At 42.8% G+C, this 18,664-nt stretch overlaps 1 protein-coding gene across 5 annotated transcripts in view; it reads left to right on the top strand.

Annotated features, from left to right (window-relative positions):
• Positions 1 to 18,664, top strand: part of AFF3 (ALF transcription elongation factor 3) — a 224,539-nt gene that overhangs the window by 614 nt on the left and 205,261 nt on the right. For 2 of the 5 annotated variants that reach the window (XM_082220025.1, XM_082220023.1), the window contains exon 1: positions 9,995 to 10,704. The exons of 1 other annotated variant lie outside the window; for it this stretch is intronic. In XM_082220025.1, the coding sequence (XP_082076151.1) occupies positions 10,625 to 10,704 (80 nt within the window). In that variant the 5' untranslated portion in view covers positions 9,995 to 10,624. Of the gene's footprint in view, positions 1 to 416; positions 495 to 9,994; positions 10,705 to 18,664 lie in introns of those variants that run through there. 2 more of the 5 variants (XM_082220024.1, XM_082220022.1) reach the window with 2 other exon arrangements.

Below are 18,664 nucleotides of genomic sequence, written 5' to 3'. Positions count from 1 at the left end.
CCAGCATGACTAAGCCGCTTCTGGCAAACCAGAGCAGCGCACAGAAATGCCGTTTACCTTCCCGCTGGAGCAGTACCTATTTATCTACTTGCACTTTGAGGTGCTTTTGAACTGCTAGGTTGGCAGGAGCAACATGAGCTCACCCTGTCACGGGGATTCGAACAACCGACCTTCTGATCTGCAAGTCCTAGACTCTGTGGTTTAACCCACAGCACCACCCCCAAAATTGTAGCCAACTAGTAGTGGGAAATAAACTCGGCCCGCAAAACTTCATGCATTTCCTCCAAATACCTCTTCCCCTTCCGTCCTTCTGTTCTGGAATGTTGGGGAACCTTCTAGAATAGTATGGAAAAGTGTCTGTTTTGCATACAGAAGCTCCTTGGTTCAATACCTGAATAGATGCCTTCTGAAAACCTTGAGAACTGCTGCCAGTCAGTGTAGACAGTTATGAGCTAGATGGCCCAATGGACTGACTCAGTAAGAGAGAGAGAAAGGTAGTAGATTGATAGAGAGCGAGAGAGAGCAAGCGAGCCATTGGAGACTAAAGGAAATGAAGGCTGCTTGCAAATGGGGTGACAACCATGATTAGTCCAACATCTTAAAAGATAAGCTATACTTTGATGATGAAACCCCTAGCTCAATTAGTTTCTAAAGAGATGAACAGCATAATTAAACTCTGAAATCAAACAAGATGAACTAATTTTATATGGAGATTAGGTACAGTACTGAAAAACAGTGAACTGGAAATGTTACTGGAAATGTTGCATCATGTAGAACGTCCTGCTGTGAATTTTATCAGTTGTCTTTATCGCATCTGTAATCTTGCGATTGAATATTAAGTGGGTACTTCACGAAATGTTCAGCAACCTTTGTTTAGAAAATGCAGTGCAGCGCCGTTAACTCTCGTGAATTGAAAACGTATTCCTTTGCCACCCTGTCATCATCTCTGTCATTGTCTGCTGAAGAGCTTTTCACCGTGTAGTTATTTATGCCAGTTTCTCTGATGTTCTAAAACTGCTGTATAATATCCCAGTAAGTTGTTGCATTTCAGAATCTTATTAGGCCTTCACTTGCGGGCGTTTTCTTTAAAAACAATAAACTTCAAAGAGAGGAGCTGAAATGCAACAGAAACAGTAATTTTGCTCTTATAACCAATATATCTCTGATTGCAGATCACAGTACACATCTGGCGCCTGTCATTTCTATAACAATGCAACCATTTGCAAGATATTTGATAGGGGTCAAGAAAGCATGTTGGTGCTAGCCACAGATAGCAAATTAAAATGGGCTATTTGTAACACCCTGAGATCTCTGGGTATAGGGCGGTATATAAATTCAGTGAATAATAATATTAGTAGTAATAATAATAATAATAATAATAATAATAATAATAATAATATGCTGTGTTGGTTACTATATAAGAGAATTATTTGCATTGGAATGCAGGACAAATACATATGCAGTGCTTCTGCAAAGCAGGTGTTACTAACCTGCTTCTGCAAAAAGCCCACATTCATTTTGGAACTGGGGTGCGTTGCTTTGGAGGTGGGGACAAATGGTTCACATACAGTACATCAAACTAGGGCAATGGTACTTTCCAAGTTGCAATAAGGTAGGGTTGCCATACTTCTGGAATTTCCTAGATATATCCAGAATACTAGAGTTGGAAGCAGTGTCCGGGTGGAAATTGCCCAAAAAACTTTGCCCCCCAAAAGCTCAACAACTCTCTACCAACCCTATAATCAGGTAGATCACAAGTGACAACTTAGATCAAGCCCTTGATGAGAACCAGCGAAGGCTTGAAATGAAGTTTTGCTAGTGCCTTCCAGTTTTAGCGAAATGATATATTAAACCAATTTGAGGTCACACATTTCAACAAAAAGAATGAAACATGACTTATCCATAGTTGGAAGAAGGCATATAAAAGAATGGCATCCACTATTCCCCAGGCATATCTATTGCCTTCCCTAATTTGTACAGTCATGTTTAACACTTCAGTGGACCCAGCTCATTGAAGCAAATCTATATGCAGGCACACTGTTTTAATCTTAGATTTAAAATAATCCTAATTAATTTCTTACCTCTCCGCCTCCAACATATCCACCTCTTGCCTCTTTAAAAATTAAGGTAAATATCACAATTAAAAAAAGAATAATTGCATTGAAACCAGAACAAAGATGGTAGGATATATTTTGAGTCACAAGCGAAAGCTAATAGATGGCTAGAATTTCAATCTTTTTACCATAATCTCTATAGATTGAATGTGATTCATCTTATTTTAAAGTCATGCAATGCAATCCTGTATATATCTACACAGAAGTAAGCCCCATTGAAGCTGCAAGCTTAAACACACTATTGTAAACCATAGAGTTTGCTTCTGAGTAAACATCCATAGGATCGCACTGCATACATTCATATACTGATGGACAGCTATTGTTGATAACATAGATGATCAGAAACACATTGCCCTCCTATTGATGGTCAATAACTGTCAACAACAGCTGTTCATCAGTACAGGAATGAAGACACAAAAGAAAAATCCATTTTTTAAAAGTAAGGAAGATAAAGAACTATTTCCTATGTTCTTCTCTAAAGCAAGGGTATTCCTGTATTCTGAAAGCAAGCAGACTATTGATTTATGTCCTGCTGTATCAAGGTCCCGTAAAGCACTCGCAATAGCAGCAGAATATATAAATGGACCCACAAAAGAGGCCAAGGAACTACATACCTAGATTCTTGATCTCAACAAAAACTCATAATTATCAGACAAATAGTTCTTCTGAATACTATCTTAGGGAGTCAATCCCCATTTATCTAGCAACAGGATTAGTTCAAAATGCTGTAATCCGTTGCCCCAGAGTCAGTGGTGGTAACATTGATCTACTCTTCTTTTAAAAAGAAAGCATGTTAACTAAGCAATCCTATGGAGGTCAGGGTGGGAGGGGAGTCTGTGGTGGAGGAACTGCTACTTACTGAGTCCTGCCAGGTTTCTCCCCCCACCCACCCCATACAAGCTTTATGTTGCCTCCCATCAGAGGACATAGCCCAGGTAAAACCAGGGATGTTCCTAGGGGACCAGATTTATCGGACCATACCAGCCCTCCGGGACGCGGGTGGCGCTGTGGGTTAAAGCCTCAGCGCCTAGGACTTGCCGATCGAAAGGTCGGCGGTTCGAATCCCCGCGGCGGGATGCGCTCCCGCTGCTCGGTCCCAGCGCCTGCCAACCTAGCAGTTCGAAAGCACCCCCGGGTGCAAGTAGATAAATAGGTACCGCTTACCAGCGGGAAGGTAAACGGCGTTCTGTGTGCTGCGCTGGCTCGCCAGATGCAGCTTGTCACGCTGGCCACGTGACCCGGAAGTGTCTTCGGACAGCGCTGGCCCCCGGCCAATAGATGTGAGATGGGCGCACAAACCCCAGAGTCTGTCAAGACTGGCCCGTACGGGCAGGGGTACCTTTACCTTTACCTTTACCTTTACCAGCCCTCTACCTTGCAGAAATTCACTATGTGGAATACCGTAGACTTCTTACAGCGGCTAGATTAAATGTCCTTGACTCTGCGATATTGTGGGGAAGGTACAGGGGAGTACCATACTCCCAGAGAATCTGTCATTGTGCCATGGGTGTGGTTGAGTCCACCGAACACATCCTCTTGACTTGCCCTTCTTACGCAGAGCTTAGACAAAACTTTATAGACCCACTCCTATGTCAATCTAGCTTCCTATCCGGAGAAAACCAGGTTTTACACTTGCTGAATAACGTCACTAGAGCTATACCTTCCTTGGTGGCCAAATTTCTTTTTTTAGCTTTTAAGCGTCGCAAGACTATAATTGACTGTATTGATATGGGGCTATCTGTTCAGCCCATTTTAGTGTTGGCTAAGTTCTAAAATCTTCCTGGAGCTTTTAACTGTGTATTGACAAATGTACTTTTTTCTGACTGACGGTCGAATAAAATGATGATGATGATGTGGCCTCCCATCAGTTTCATTCAGAGGGAAAATAACTGCGCTCCAGAGTTTCTATAGTTCGTCTGCTTTGTTGGGGCCAATGATGAGGGAACCAGAGGGCTTTAGATCTAGAGCCTTTCCAATGTGATCTTTTTCCACCCATAAAACCCATGAGAGTACCAAGGTCAAAGGATTGGCAGTGGTCCCCTTAGGACAGCTTCAAGAAGAATGTGAATTGAGCTATGAAAGCACATCGGCTAAGCTCTGGTCTTCCAGTTCAGGTATAAAATGGAGAATGAAGTTCTAGTTTGGGTGAAGGTGTAGTGAGTTATACAGTTACAAAATCATTATTATTAAATGTTGACATAAGAGATCACAAAACTGGCTCTGTTTGTAGAGTAATAAAGGGGTATCTAGAGGTTTATATATGTTCTGTATACTGTATATTTTTAAAGTGTTACATTCCCCAAGCATCAAACATGGTATCTGGCACAGAATTTGGCATGCTAAAATCTTTAGCTTTCAGGGTGGAGAATCAAGTTTCTAATCTTTAGGGTTGTAAGGGGGACCCACAACCTCGCATGGGTAATGTATTGCAGGTTCAGACACCAATCTTGAACTGGAAAGAACTTCTACAGGCTTGTGGGTGGAGTTTACATTTAATAACTCCTCCCACAATCATTTTTAGCCTACATGACTCATTTGGCCATCTTCCATATTCTTCTTTAATCCCTATTTGCCATATAACCACCAAAGCTGAGCTAGCAGAGCTGAATTTTGAATGGTTTGAATATCTAAATTCTGAACCTTAATTTTGGAAGCAGAGCAAACCATGCAAAATAAGCAGATATATGTACATTAAATTAAATTGCATGCTTTTAATTCCAGGCAAAGCTCAGAATACTAACAGGAAAAAAATAAGACAATGCATCTTTAATACACATTAAAATACTGAAAGTCTAGTCTTATTTTTGCCAGTAATTGTGCTAGGTTACAACTTAGGATGTAGTCCCATGTTGCTACTCAGCTGCAGAAAAACAATGTGCCCAGATACAACCTCAGAAGCAGTTTATTTGACAATTGTAGGGCATGCTGGGATACTTATTTCCTTAGGAATGGAGAACTAGCAAAGCAATCTCAATGGAACATGCATCTCCATGACCAAATCCCTTAATTACATCCAGTGAAATAGCACCTGTGGCAATTAACTTGTGTAACTCCAGCATAGTAATTTTAATTGGTGGAGGAGGAAATTAACTACACTGAATGTGTTGTTTTACATGGTCATCCAGAAGTGAAAAAATCCAGCAGCACTGTTAATTATATGGACAGAGCAGTGCAAATGTGCTACCTTAGGCTTAGACAGAAGCATCTATTGTCTCCAGTGGACAAGTTATCATAACAAAAGTTGAGTTGGACTCATAATTTACATCCTACTTAAATGAATTTATCTGTCTTTCTGCTCTAGGTAAACTTTATCTAATTCCATTTTGCCTTGGTGTATATTCATGAATTTCAAATACCTTTTACCTCATTCAAAAGAACCCTTTGCATATGCTTAAGGTGTGAATCGCTTAACCTGACTGTACAAACATGGCACACACAAAGAGCAGCATAACACTTTACAAATGTTAAATGTAACTAATACCTTGGTGGCTTTCAAAGGGTCTCCACACTTCTTTGTGTAACAAACTGCACTTTTGGGGCTAGTTTGCTTTACCACACTAATGAATGCTTAATCCCTTGAGTTCTCTCTTTGGGTTTGAAAATCAACATTAACTATTATCCTGTGTAATCGTGAACACAGGTGTCTGAGTGCCCATCAGTATGGAAGCAAAATGGGGCCACCCAAAAATGTGCAGAGCTTTTTACATACTGTAAATTAAATTAAAATTATACACACACACACACACACACACACACATATATATACATACACAGTCATACCTCGGGTTGAATGCACGTTCGAGTTGCGCTCTGTGGCAACCTGGAAGTAATGGGGTGTGTTACTTCCGGGTTTCGCCGCTTGCGCATGCGCAGACGCTCAAAATGATGTCACGTGCATGCGCAGAAGCGGCGAAAAGTGATGCGCGCGTGCGCAGACATGCCATCACTAGTTACGTTTGCTTCTAGATGCGAACGGGGCTCCAGAATGGATCCCGTTTGTATCTAGAGGTACTACTCTCTCTCTCTCTCTCTCTCTCTCTGTGTGTCTGTGTCTGTGTCTGTGTGTGTGTATTGGTTGTTGAGCCTAGAGATTGAGAGTGAAAGAGAGTAAAGATTGCTTCTAAACAGGGGGGCTATTATCACAAATAGGTCATTTAGACGACAACAACAACAACAACAACAACAACAACAACAACAACAACAACAACAACTACTTTATTATGGGTACCCTTCCCATCTGACTGGGTTGACCCAGCTACTCTGGATGACTTCCAACATATATGAAAATATAATAAACCATTAAACATTTTAAAAACTTCTCTTTACAGGGCTGCCTTTAGATGTCTTCTAAGGGTTGTATAGTTATTTATCTCCTTGACATCTGATGGGCGGGTGTTCCACAGCGTGGGCACGACTATTGAGAATATCATAAATGGGCATTATCAACAGTTTCTTTCTTAAACACCACCAGCAGCAGCAGCAACAACAATTAGATTTTCCATGGAATGGGTCAATCTACATTAAATTCCATCACACTATAGTGTGGTGAAGAAACAGCCCAGGACAGTGTTCTGCAGACAGGGTACTGGTTCTCAGAGTTTCCTGTTTAGTTCTATGGAACAAAAGTAATGGTCTGCAATATGGGTCAAAGTTGGAAGGGGGCAAAATTTGCTTCTTACGACAGACAATGGTATCAGTAGAGTTGGGAAGAAGCTTAACACACATAAACACACTCCCTGATAGGATGTGTTTCCTTCCTCACACTCCAGTTATGTCCTTGAGCATATGCCATAGAAGCAAATGGTAGTCACCTATATCTGTTGGAGAAAAGAAAAGGACTGAGGGTAGGGACAATGTTGTGGTAAGGTCAAAACCTGTTGCAGTAGCTTAAGTGATGGATGAGAAGGTGAGAAATGGGTGAAAAGGTGGGTAGCAAAGTGAGGTTGGGGGACAGACAGAAATTCCCCATCTGTACCCTGATAGGTATTTAACCTGCCAAGGAATACAAAGAAATGGCTTCATCTGGAGCCTAAGGGTGTGTTCACATTGCCACTTTCTCTGCATTCGATGCATTCTCACTGCTAACTTTCGAAACTGCGTTCACCCAACGTCAGCCACAATCAATACGGATCCTATGGCTTCGTGACAAATACTGCTACCTGATGTGTTTTGTCTCAAACAAGCTTCAATCCAATTAGGAAAGTAGATGTGCAGTAATTGGTAATGTAAACACATCCCAACAGCCATTGCACAGGTGCAAATGAGCATGTAATCACAGGGGGGTGGCTGTGGAGGTTGCAGGGACTCCAAAAAGGCTGTATGTGTTCCTTGAAGACATCCCTGCCCCACTCTGATGTGACCAACACTGTGCAAATGGGGCAGTGAATGAGGAGGGCTGACCTTGCTGAGTTTCAACCCACTAACGGGAACATACCCTTATAGGCCTTTCCCCCCAGGTACTATACCCTCAGGTGTTTAAGATCTTATCCAGGATATCAGTTTGGTTAAATAATCTGAGTTTGGTTAGATAAACGAGCTTTGTGTCTTTCTTTGTCTTTTTGTTGTTGCAGGAGTATCTTTCAAGGTCCTTACGTGAATTATCTGGGTCCACTGTTGCTTTATAAAAGTGCCTTTACACATTTATTGGAAGAGGGGGAACAGGGCTGGGTTGGCCACGCTGCTAATGCTCTCTCCCAAATTGCCTTTCCCCCTCTTGTGCTTTGGCCCATTGCACTCGTCAGGGTTAACGTTTGCATACATCAGTAGGGGCTGCTTGCCAGACTCCGATCATACATCACCATCAAATAGGGATGTGTGTTGACTTATGTACCTTTGCCCTTTGGGTTGAACTCTGATGTTGGCTGATTCTCTCAGTGTAACCCCCTCTGGCCTCTAGAAGACCTTTATACTTCTGGAAGGAATGAGAGAGAGAGAGACTGTAGAAATTATTATTGTGTAGAATGCACAGGAGACTAATAAAATAAGGTTGTGCAGACCCTGTTGCCTAAAAGGACCCTCAAGCATATGACAGGTTAAAGCTAATAGAGAAGGCATACGCACATTCATTTTACTCATTACCGGAAGATTCCATTGTGATATATAACATGACAGTCAGAGAGAGTATCTAGTTTAAAGTGTGCGCTGTGAAATGTGCTTGATAAATTAAGTTGCGTTTATGCTTGTTAGCGGCACTGAATAGTAACATGCAGGCTCACACTAAGGTAGATGGAAATGCTGCATATCAAATGTAAGTGTTAATCCTTCTGTTATGATCAGTCAAGATGACGACTTTAGAGATTCTTTCACAAGTGAAGCACCGCAAAGATGTTAATCCTTAGTGCTGCAATGGCACATCGTATCACTGAACTCACTTGGGGCTGCTTTTGTAAATCTGCATAAAAGCAACATCAACACCTAAGCGAGATAATTAAGAGGTGGAGGTTTTGCATTTCCTTTTGCTGGAGGCAGGGGTGTACAACCTAGGGGGCGGTTAGGTAAAACCCCTGCTAAGGGCACAGGCCCAGGGGGTCTAAAAAAAATAAATCATGCCCCTTCAGTCCAGCTCAGAGTTGCCTGGAGCCCACCCACTTGTCCACACATCAGACAGCAAGTGGCAGAGCAGAGCGGACCTGATCCCGATGGCTGTGGAGGAAATCACTGGCAGAGCATGGAAGTTGAGGAAAAGCAGACTTTTAGAGTTTCTGTTCCATGGTCTCCTGGCTTCGGAGGCACTGATACAGCACTGATACGGCCAAAGGTGCAAGGGAGCCAAGGTATGAACTTGAATGAAGTTGAGCTGTGGCCCTTGGAGGCAAGATAGCTTGTTAGCTTTGCAGTTTTATTTTGTAAGGGTTTCAAGGTGTATGCTACAACCAGGCCTATTTTTTAAAGCCAGAAGTCACCGGAACTCAGTTCAGGCTCCTCTGAGGTGGACACCATTGCCATTATAAGAGAACAAGGGAGGCATTCATGGTGAGTTCTGGCACCTTTTTCTAGAAAAATAGCATTAGGTACAACTGGGGGTTTGGTTTGATATATCCACTATTTTCACAGCTCTTTCGTCAGCTGTGATAACCATCTGCATAGTGGGAAATGGTTTGCTGTAAAGCATAGATTTGGAGTCTGGGTTGCGACCCCTCTGGACATTGTTGTGTTACAAATCCCATAATCTCTGGACCATTGCAACCAGGGCTGATGGGAATAGGAGACCAACAATACCTGGAGGGCCACAGGTTCTCCATCCCAAATTGCTTCACCTGATCACACTCAGGGCTATTTTAATTTGTACTGGCTGCGTACTTTCTGACTCAACTGGGTTTATACATGTGACCATTCCTAAAATGCTGATTTGAGGAATGTATTGCATTATTACATGATTGGTTGCTATGGGACTATGGCACTTGGGAAAGGTGGGTTCTGAAAGGCTGAGCTGAATATTAAATCCCTTTTTGTCTGTGTGTGATGCGTCAGGCGTCTATAGTCTCCTTAGCTTTTCAAAGCCTATTATTGCTCATTTATTTTAGAAAAGGGCAAATTGTTATGCAGGAGATTCATTTTTATGGAAGTGGGATGTGCAGAAATCTGGAAATATTTGGACAGGGAGAGACGCCTGGAAGTAGACGCAATTACTCCTGACTGGTGCTTTCCCTCACCTCAAAAACAAAATTAAAAAAAAAAAAAACACAACCCTTTCTCCTTGCTGAAGGAACCAAATGGCCCCCTGTCTGAGACTTCTGCCTTATCCCCACGAGAAAGGAGTAGGTGCCTGTGGGGCGGCGGGGGAGGGGATATGGGCATATTTACATTATTATTCTGACAGAAAAGTGAGAGGGCTTCAAGTAAGCGGTGCTGATTTCTCCTGAGCATTTGTGGCATTGTTTTGCTATCACCTCTGGTTCTGAGCACACCGACGCGCAGCGGATTTCCGTTGCAGTTAAAGAAAAAGCGAGCGAGAAAAGAAAACCGCGAGGGTTGAAGCGCGGAAAGGAAACAAAGCGGGGACACAGAGGAGAGAGAGAGAGAAGCAGAAACCGGGCTTCTCTTGTGGTTTTTTTTTGTTTTGTCTGTGCGTTGTTGTTTTTTAAAACCACATGGCTCCTCCAGCGAGGAGCTAGCCGCTGAGGGCTGCTGCTGCTGCTGCTGCAGCGTTCCCAACGAGGGCGCCAGCTTGAGCGAGTCACACGCTGTACACATCCCCGCGCGCTGGAGAGCGAGAGGGCGAGAAGAGCGCGCGCAGGGGAAGGAAGGAAGCGGCCAGAGAGAGGCGGCTGAGGGGAAAGGCGCTCCAGAGGAGCGAGCAGCCGCTTGCGCGGGCCAGCGGCGGCGCTTCCCTGAGAGCGAGGCGGGGAGACGGTTTACAGCCGCTGCGTCTCCTCCTCCCTCCTCCTCCTCCTCTTTCAGGGAAGAGGGAGGGGCGCACGGAAGGGCCCCCCCTCTCTTCCTCGCCCCTCGCCCACCCGCGGCGCTGCTAAGATGCACCTTGGGCGCTGCGCGGTTGCAGCTGAGCAGCGATGACATATCCTCCCTCCGACCTCACCATGGACAGCTTCGACCTGGCTCTCCTGCAGGAATGGGACCTGGACTCCCTCTGGTGAGGATGCCGTTTTAAACTTGGGTGTGCGCGCGTCTGTGTATGTGTGAAAATCGGTGTTGCTGAGGGGTGGCTGGGTGAGGGTACGTCCTCCATCTCACTTCTGCCCCCAGAGTTTTAGGGGAAAGCAGGAGGCAGGGACTCTCCTTTGATGACGAAGGGCCACACCTGGAGGCAAATATTGATCACCATAATAAGAGGGTTCAGGGCATCCCATTCTTACCCTCTCCGATAATTTCCGCTTGTCTTTCCTTTTTGCAGGGAACCCCCCCCCCCGCCGTGCGCGCCCTTTCCATCCTTCAGAACTCACTTGGGTCTGTGCCTCATGTCGTCTCTTGTCTCTGCACCCTGCGGCTCCTCTCTCTTATCCTCTCCTTTCATTTTTACATTTTGCATTTCAATTCTGCTCTGCCCCTGCCCTGCATCTTCTAAACCACAGCTCTACTTGCCTCCTCCTTCTCTCGCCTCCTTCAACGTGATTGTTTTGCTCCCTGCACCCCTCTGCTTTCCCGCTTCCACCTTCTTCCTCACCTCAGTTTGGCTCTGCCTTCCACCATCCCAACTGCTGCCTCTCAGTCCATTCAATGCCCCCATTTTTTCTTTCTTCCTTCAGCCCTACCTGCCCTTTCACCCTGGACTTGTTCCTTGTGCCCATTCCTGTAGAAATTACTGCATTTCCAAGAAGCATTTGGCAGCGGCCAGAAAGCATTTCTAGAAATATCGTTAATGACTCCAGGTGGAAAGCGCTTCTTCCTCTTCGCCACCTTCCAAAGCGCTTGCGTTCCAAAGTCCGGAATGGGTCCAGTAGTTGGCAGCTGATGCCATCTAGCATATGGATTATTGCTCCCTAATTTTTCAATCTGCATTTGTATTATTAGTACGAGGGTACTTGTGTCAGCCGTGAAGATGGTGTGTGTGGTACTACTTTGTGCCACTATCAAGTGCCACTTCAGACTGTGCTGGTTTTTCTGTTGTATACGGCCTTTACAGTTTAATCTTTTTATATGTGCTTCAGAAGACAGTTAAGTACATGCACGAGTTGAAATGAATGGAAATGGTTGTACTATGTTGTATCTACGGTATGGGTTTTGTTAAGGCACACAGGTTTGTGTGCACATTGCAGCTAGTTGGTTCTTTTTTCTCAGTTCAGATCAAAGCTGGTTTTCGGGAAGACGGATCAAAACACAGGACAGATATAGATTGCATCTAATGTCATGGACACCACTACTCAAACCAGTGGTGGGGAATGCACTGGATGTAGAGTAAAAGGGGAGCCACAATGTGTGTTAGTTTAAATTTTTGGTCATGTGTATCTTAAGTCACCCATTGCTTGCTACAGGAGAGTTCTATTCCTTCCCTGCTTGTCCTTTCTTTCAAAGGATGCTGTTCTGGTGCTACTATTACGCTTCGTGGAGTGTAGGAATTTGTATGATGGTGGCTGTTGTTTTTTGGATGATGATGAGACCGACTTTCTGGAAGAAGGGAAACCTTTGGAGTCTTATCTCTTGTTGTACTGGTATGTTTAAGAGTTGTCGTGTGGCCAGACTAGGACCTTGGCGGCCAGGGTTCAAATCCCCCCTTGGCTATGAAGCTTAAAGGGTGACCTTGGGCCAGTCAACCAACTTTTAGCTTAAACTTAATTCACAAGGTTGTTGTGAGGATAATATGGAGAGTGGGAAAACCACATGCCACCTTGAACTCCTTGGAGGAAAGATGGGATAGAAATGCAATAACAAAATAAATATGCAGTAATTCATTTCCTTAATGATACATGTGATCTACTTTCTGTTGATATAGAATGTATGTAGTATTTGGTGATGCGTTTCTTCCCATAGAACATTCATCAAAATGATCTGGGCAAACAAGCCTGATAGTGAATTTTCCCTTTTAAAAAAACGATATTGTGATCATGTCATGCATGCTTGTTTAATGTTGGATCTTCTAAACCCAGACAATGGCTGTAATCCTGCACCAGTTATATAGAACTAAAGCATTTATTTCAGAAGAAAACCCCATTGAACTCCTTGGAATTTTAAAGAGCAAATGTAATACACAATATGTTACTAGCCTGCGAAAGTTAGTCATTATAGCTTTCCTGGTGGAAATACTGTGGCTAACATTATGTGTGTTTTTCATTGAGAAATATCCATTCTTGACTTACTGCTAAGCTATAATGATTATTCCTAGATTGTTTTCTGTTTTAAAACTCTCAGATCCTTATAGACTGTAAAATTTAGAGGTTTTTTTACTCAACAAGAAGAGGAAGGGATGATAATATTCAGGCTGTGTTGCTTTCTGTGCTCAGAAAGGCGAGGGGAGAAGAAAAATTGAGGCTGTAATTCTATATCCACTTACCTGGGAATAAGTCCCATTGAACTCATTGGGACTTATTTTTAAGTAGACATGCATATAGGACTGTACTGTTAATTTCCTTCACAGTGGAAATTGTGTTCTTTGCAGACTGTATTTAATATTGAAAGTAACATAACAAAACTAGTCAGGAGGCTAGTTGAACTCAGAGAGTATCTAAACATAATTTGCTAAGTACCGGTAGTCTTGGGTATTATCTGTCAGTAATTTAAATTGTTTGATGGTTCTTATGGATTTTAAATGATGTTGGTTGCCTTATGTGAATATCACGTATCTGCCTAGACAGCAACCCAATGGTGACACTTAATAGGCTATTGCTCATGATTGGCCTGTAAGTGTATTCAAAATTAGAGTCCCTTTGTATTTCATCTAACGTCACTGATTTTTCATGCCTTGTGCCTATTGTACTCTTTCATATATCACAGAAAATCTATTAGTTTCATGATCACTCATCAGGTTATAGGTCACGTCATTGAATCACCCTATTTTGAACTGAGCACTTTATCTTAGCTTTTACCACAAAAACAGTCAACATAGATGCAATACAGAGGTGTATGGTGTGAGCTACTTGGTTTGTTGTGGCAAGGCCTAAAGATAATTTATGTTCCACACTCAATTCTAAAATTGTCATATATACTGTATGTGATTCACCCTTTTATTAGAATCATAGAGTTGGAAGGGACCTCAAGGATCATCTTGGGGTTGGACTCGATGGCCCTTGTGGCCTATTCCAACTCTATGATTCTATGATCTCTCTATTCCATAGGCAGCTATCCCATTTGGGGATCGAATTTGCAACCTTGGCAATATCAGCACCGCACAGTTGGGCTTAGCGTAATTGCTGATATTAAATAAATAGCATTTTATCACAAAACAGGTATCTTGATCAATGGTTTCAAGACTGCATATGTCAGAATAGTGACATGATAGTAATAGTACTGTCAGTGGATATTGTCCAGTAGGGCTGGGCATCATATCGTCCAAAACTGGTTTGAAGTCCATATCGTGATATCAGTTTGATAATTTTTGACTAGGCAATATATTGCGAATCATGGTGTGTGTATTTGTGCACGCTTTCTCTGCAGAAATCACGATGTAGGAAAAACCATGAAGCCAGCCAATGCCTCTACGTAGCTCCATCCTTATTTCAGTCATCGCGATACGTCCATCTATCGCGATGTTTAGCTGGTGATATATTACAATGTTGAAAACCAGATGTCACCCAGTGGAATCTCGACTGTAAAGTCAATGGCCTTCCTATGAAAGGCCATTGACTTTACAGGAAAAGTAAATTTTGGGTCTGCAGTTCATCATGGAGTGCAATAGTAGAGCCCTTTTCTCTCTGCTTTCCATGTCTCATTCTTCTCTTTCTCTCTCTGTACCACCCCATGCCTATACGCCACATGAAATTAGGCTGAGACGACATGTGCCCATAAGTCACAAGTTCCCCACTCCAGCTTGAAAGCACAGATATTGATAACTTTGCAGTTTTGCCACAGGGCAGGCTTGTTTGTGATTGCAGGAAGTGCATACATGCAACACTGTCCTTCCCTCCCAATCCGTTCTGGTGAGCAATCTCTTGTTATTGAAATTTACAGGATTCCTGCCTCCCAGGATGTGCTCCCTCAGCAAGATAAACGACATGGATCTAATTTTAGGCTCAATGGCTTTGACAGACTTTTGTTGTTTTTTAAGCACAGTTGCTGTCCATCCCCAAATAAATATAAGATGGGAAGATACACACTTAGGCGAAAGTCATTTTGTGGCAAAGGACAACGCTCTTAATGTCTTAATTTTCTGTGTGGCAAGAGCAAGCCTTATTGTGCTTCGGAATATATTTATGATGATTGGGTACTTAAGCTAATGATAGAAGAGCTTAGAGCATTAGACGGCTGCTTCACTTAAAAAGGAAAGCTGTCCAAATAGCAACCTTTTATAGTGCTTTGTAGTCACGAGTTTATGGAATACGGTGCGATTCTATATACGTCTACTCGCGCACACAGCTTTATTGCGGTCCATAGATCCATGTCTACTCAGAAGTAAACCCCATTGAGTTCAAACCCCCATTGAGTTCCAGGTGGGTGACTGTAGGATGGCCTCCTCAGTCATTAGAATTATTTCTGGCCTCGTTAACAGTAGGTAGTTAAAATGTGATGAGGGAAACTAATAGCAACTGGAGAATTTTCGGTGTTGGTACATGCCACACAGGGATCAACTACATGGATATCTTTTTATGCAGCATACATCAATATTATTGAACGTGTCCATAACATGCACCGTATTGCTTGATGTTCAAAATGTTGCTGATCCCATAGCTAGATAACTCCCATAGATGGCATGTTATTTCCCTGATAGGTTGCCAGTTGCAGAGTATTATGTAAAAATGAATTGATGCTGAAGTGGCTGTGTTTTCCAGTTCTGCACAATGCATAAGATGAACGTTGTATTCCCAGCTGTATTATAATGATTTTAGATGCCTTTCCTTTGAGGAAAATCTATACTCGTAGTTCACTGTTGGGTAATGATGTAGTTAACGCTAAGTAATTGTTACAGCAATAAAATGTGCTCTATGCATTTCCTGTATGCATTTTTTTAAGTGTATAATGTACAGTTTGTTTACAGTCAATTCACCACATTCTCCATTGACACACAACTAATATCTTAGTTGAAAAAGCGCTTTTACTATTTGGTTGCATCTTAAGTACACTTTACTACAGTTGTGCAAGCGCTTTAGAGAGTTGTTGCAAATCAGATTGAAATTCCAGACAAAATTGGTTTGAGGTTCTAGACAGAAATGTAATAGAAGCCTTGCTGTCTGAAGATTCCCTCTTGAATAAGGCTGCTGGTGCTTCCAGATGAGGGCTTAATACTGTAAATAGCTTCTTCAGATATTGAAAATGGGTCATTGGCAACATGTTTTGTTTTTAAAAAACTTAGTGGATTTTCTTCTGAAAGGGTGAACTTAAAGATTAAATGGGGAAAGGTACAGGCTGGCATTTTTTAGGCCTACATTGTCATGTGCAAACTTGCCTGCATGAGGAAAGGAGCAGCCAGCACGGTAGGATTCTTGCATACCACTGCCCTCCTGACAGCAGCCCTGCTGCCACGTATTGGAACAGTACAGAGGCACGGCAGGGTGGCAGCATAGAATCATAGAATCATAGAGTTGGAAGAGACCACAAGGGCCATCGAGTCCAACCCCCTGCCAAGCAGGAAACACCATCAGAGCACTCCTGACATATGGTTGTCAAGCCTCTGCTTAAAGACCTCCAAAGAAGGAGACTCCACCACACTCCTTGGCACTCATTTGATTGGGAGCTGCCCGCAGCATGGTTGGGTCCGTATGGGTGCGCTAGCGCAGCCAATCTGGTACTTTTCCCATGCTCCTACACAGCACCAGCCTTTTGTAAGTACTACTGTCGGGAATGTGGCATTGCAGCAGCATCCCTCCATCCTGCCAATTCCTACATGAGGAGCCTCCTGCGTGAGCGCCAAACACCTGGAATGAACCAGAGGCAGTTTTAGAGCAGTGTGGCTGGTTTCCCCGCACACTGGAAATTGTAATGTTCAACTTAATGTTAGAACAATCCTTGCTAGTGAGCAAGCTCCACTCAACTTGGTAGAAGCTGTGTTTCGAGAAAATATGGGAATGAATTGGGCAGCATGTATTTCTTTCTGAGTACGGCTTCTATCTAATGGATGTTAGAAACCTCTTGAGATAATCTTCTGCAGTAAGTAAAACTTCGGAGCGTATGAAAGCAAACATTAAAATTTTCTTAAATTGCTTCACTCTTTGCTGTAATCTCTCCTGCTTGTAATAACAGTTAGGATGTTATCTGCACGAGGCCTTTTTTCTGGAATGCACATCCAATTTGTGTTTACCATCTGCAGCTTAAGCAAACCTATGTTAGTCTTTTGCATGACAGAAGGATATCACAGTGGGGCCAACTGTCTGGGTTGCACATTACAGCAAGCCAAGGTTTATCCTAGGCTAAAGCTCATCATTAGGGGGGAGAGAGCTTAATTATAAGCCCAGATTTGGAAGATAGGCTAAGCCAAAAATTGGCTCAGCTCAGCATGGTGTGGCAGTAAAAAAGGAAGAACAATGTGACTGTGAGCAGGATTCTCTCCAGAAGCCCACACATTTGTGCTGTTCTAGTAAGCCATGGCTTTGATTACTGTGGCATGTGAACCAGGCCACTTTATTAATAGGCTGCATTCATATGTACTAATGCTAAACCATAGTTTAGTGCTGTGTGCACAAGCAGAGGGGTGTGCTCACTTCCATGCAACTGAAAGGAGGACCCCAGCAAGGTTAATTTCATTTCCCACGATTCCTGTCTTGTTCTTTCAAACAAACTAGGGGCTGTGGTTTAAAACAAACTATGTTGAGTCAAACAAGGCAGCTTCACGACCTGTGGTTTGAATTTTGCTTTCTTTGAAACTGACTAGAGTTTGGTTCAAACCACTGTCTCTGGTTTGTTCCTAAGGACAAACCAGGAATCATGGGAAATCAAACAAACTATGGCAAAGTACTCCTCCAAAGGAGAGGGTTGAGGAAGCATACAAGTCCGACCAGCACTTCATTCAGTCTTCTTTTTGCTTGTGTGTGTGTAGTACTAATTTGTGGTTTGGTATTGTATGCAAACATGGCCCTGTATCAGTAAAAAATGCTTTCAGAGATAAGGCTCATATTGTTGTGTGGTTTGGAATAATGAATGCACCATGCTAAATCTCTCTCTCTCAGGGTCTTGTTTTTCACATTTTTGTTTTGATATTCATGCACTTAAATTGCAACATAGGAACCTCATGTTTAGATCTTCTCAGCACTCCCTTAAAGCTGCTTTAGATTTTATGCACAATGATGTGATATAGTTCCGCAGCGTAAATCATACTTAAAATGTTCCTTCTATGCAAAAAAGTTCCCTGCTTAGAGGAAACTTGCACATCAGGGGAGCTTCATGGCCGAGCATGGATCTGAACCTGACTTTCAAGAAAGTGACTGTACCACCATATATGCATGTTTGAAACATAATGTTTATGATCTATATGTCAGACTCTTCCCAACATGTGCAACGTTAACCTTGGCTAAAATCAAGTGTAACAAAGTTGGGAGTGCTAATAACTAGTGAGCATTTGTGTGCATAGGTGGGAATATCATTAGTCCAAACGTAGAATATACCTTGCTCAATGTGCAAATCTGCTGTAAGAGAATTATAATGGCAGATGCAACACAAGTGATCAGTGGCCCCACCAATCTTAGCCAGCTTTCTTACAACCAGTCCCAAGAAGGGACTGTTACCTTTCTCATTCTTATTCTCAGCGTTGCCTTTGAGTAAGTCGGTAGGGAAGAGGACAAGACAAAATTAGTTGGCCCTGCCCGTCATTGGTTGTGGATCTACTTATCATTAGATCCAGCTGCACCTACTATTGCCTTCCCTCCCTTTTGTGCCCCCAGTCCCAATAGGTACCACCCACCATTGCCAGTGATAGAAGGTTAAAATGAACACAGTTCGAGTGAGTTGGAAATATAACAAGAATTGTTCACTTTGTTTAGACTTAGCGTACATTTTTTGTGGTAGAAAACCCT

The sequence above is a fragment of the Podarcis vaucheri genome (genome assembly GCF_965113315.1).
Source record: "Podarcis vaucheri genome assembly, chromosome: 4".
In the NCBI taxonomy this organism is placed as follows: Eukaryota; Metazoa; Chordata; class Lepidosauria; order Squamata; family Lacertidae; genus Podarcis; species Podarcis vaucheri.
This window is presented reverse-complemented; position numbering and strand designations above follow the sequence as displayed.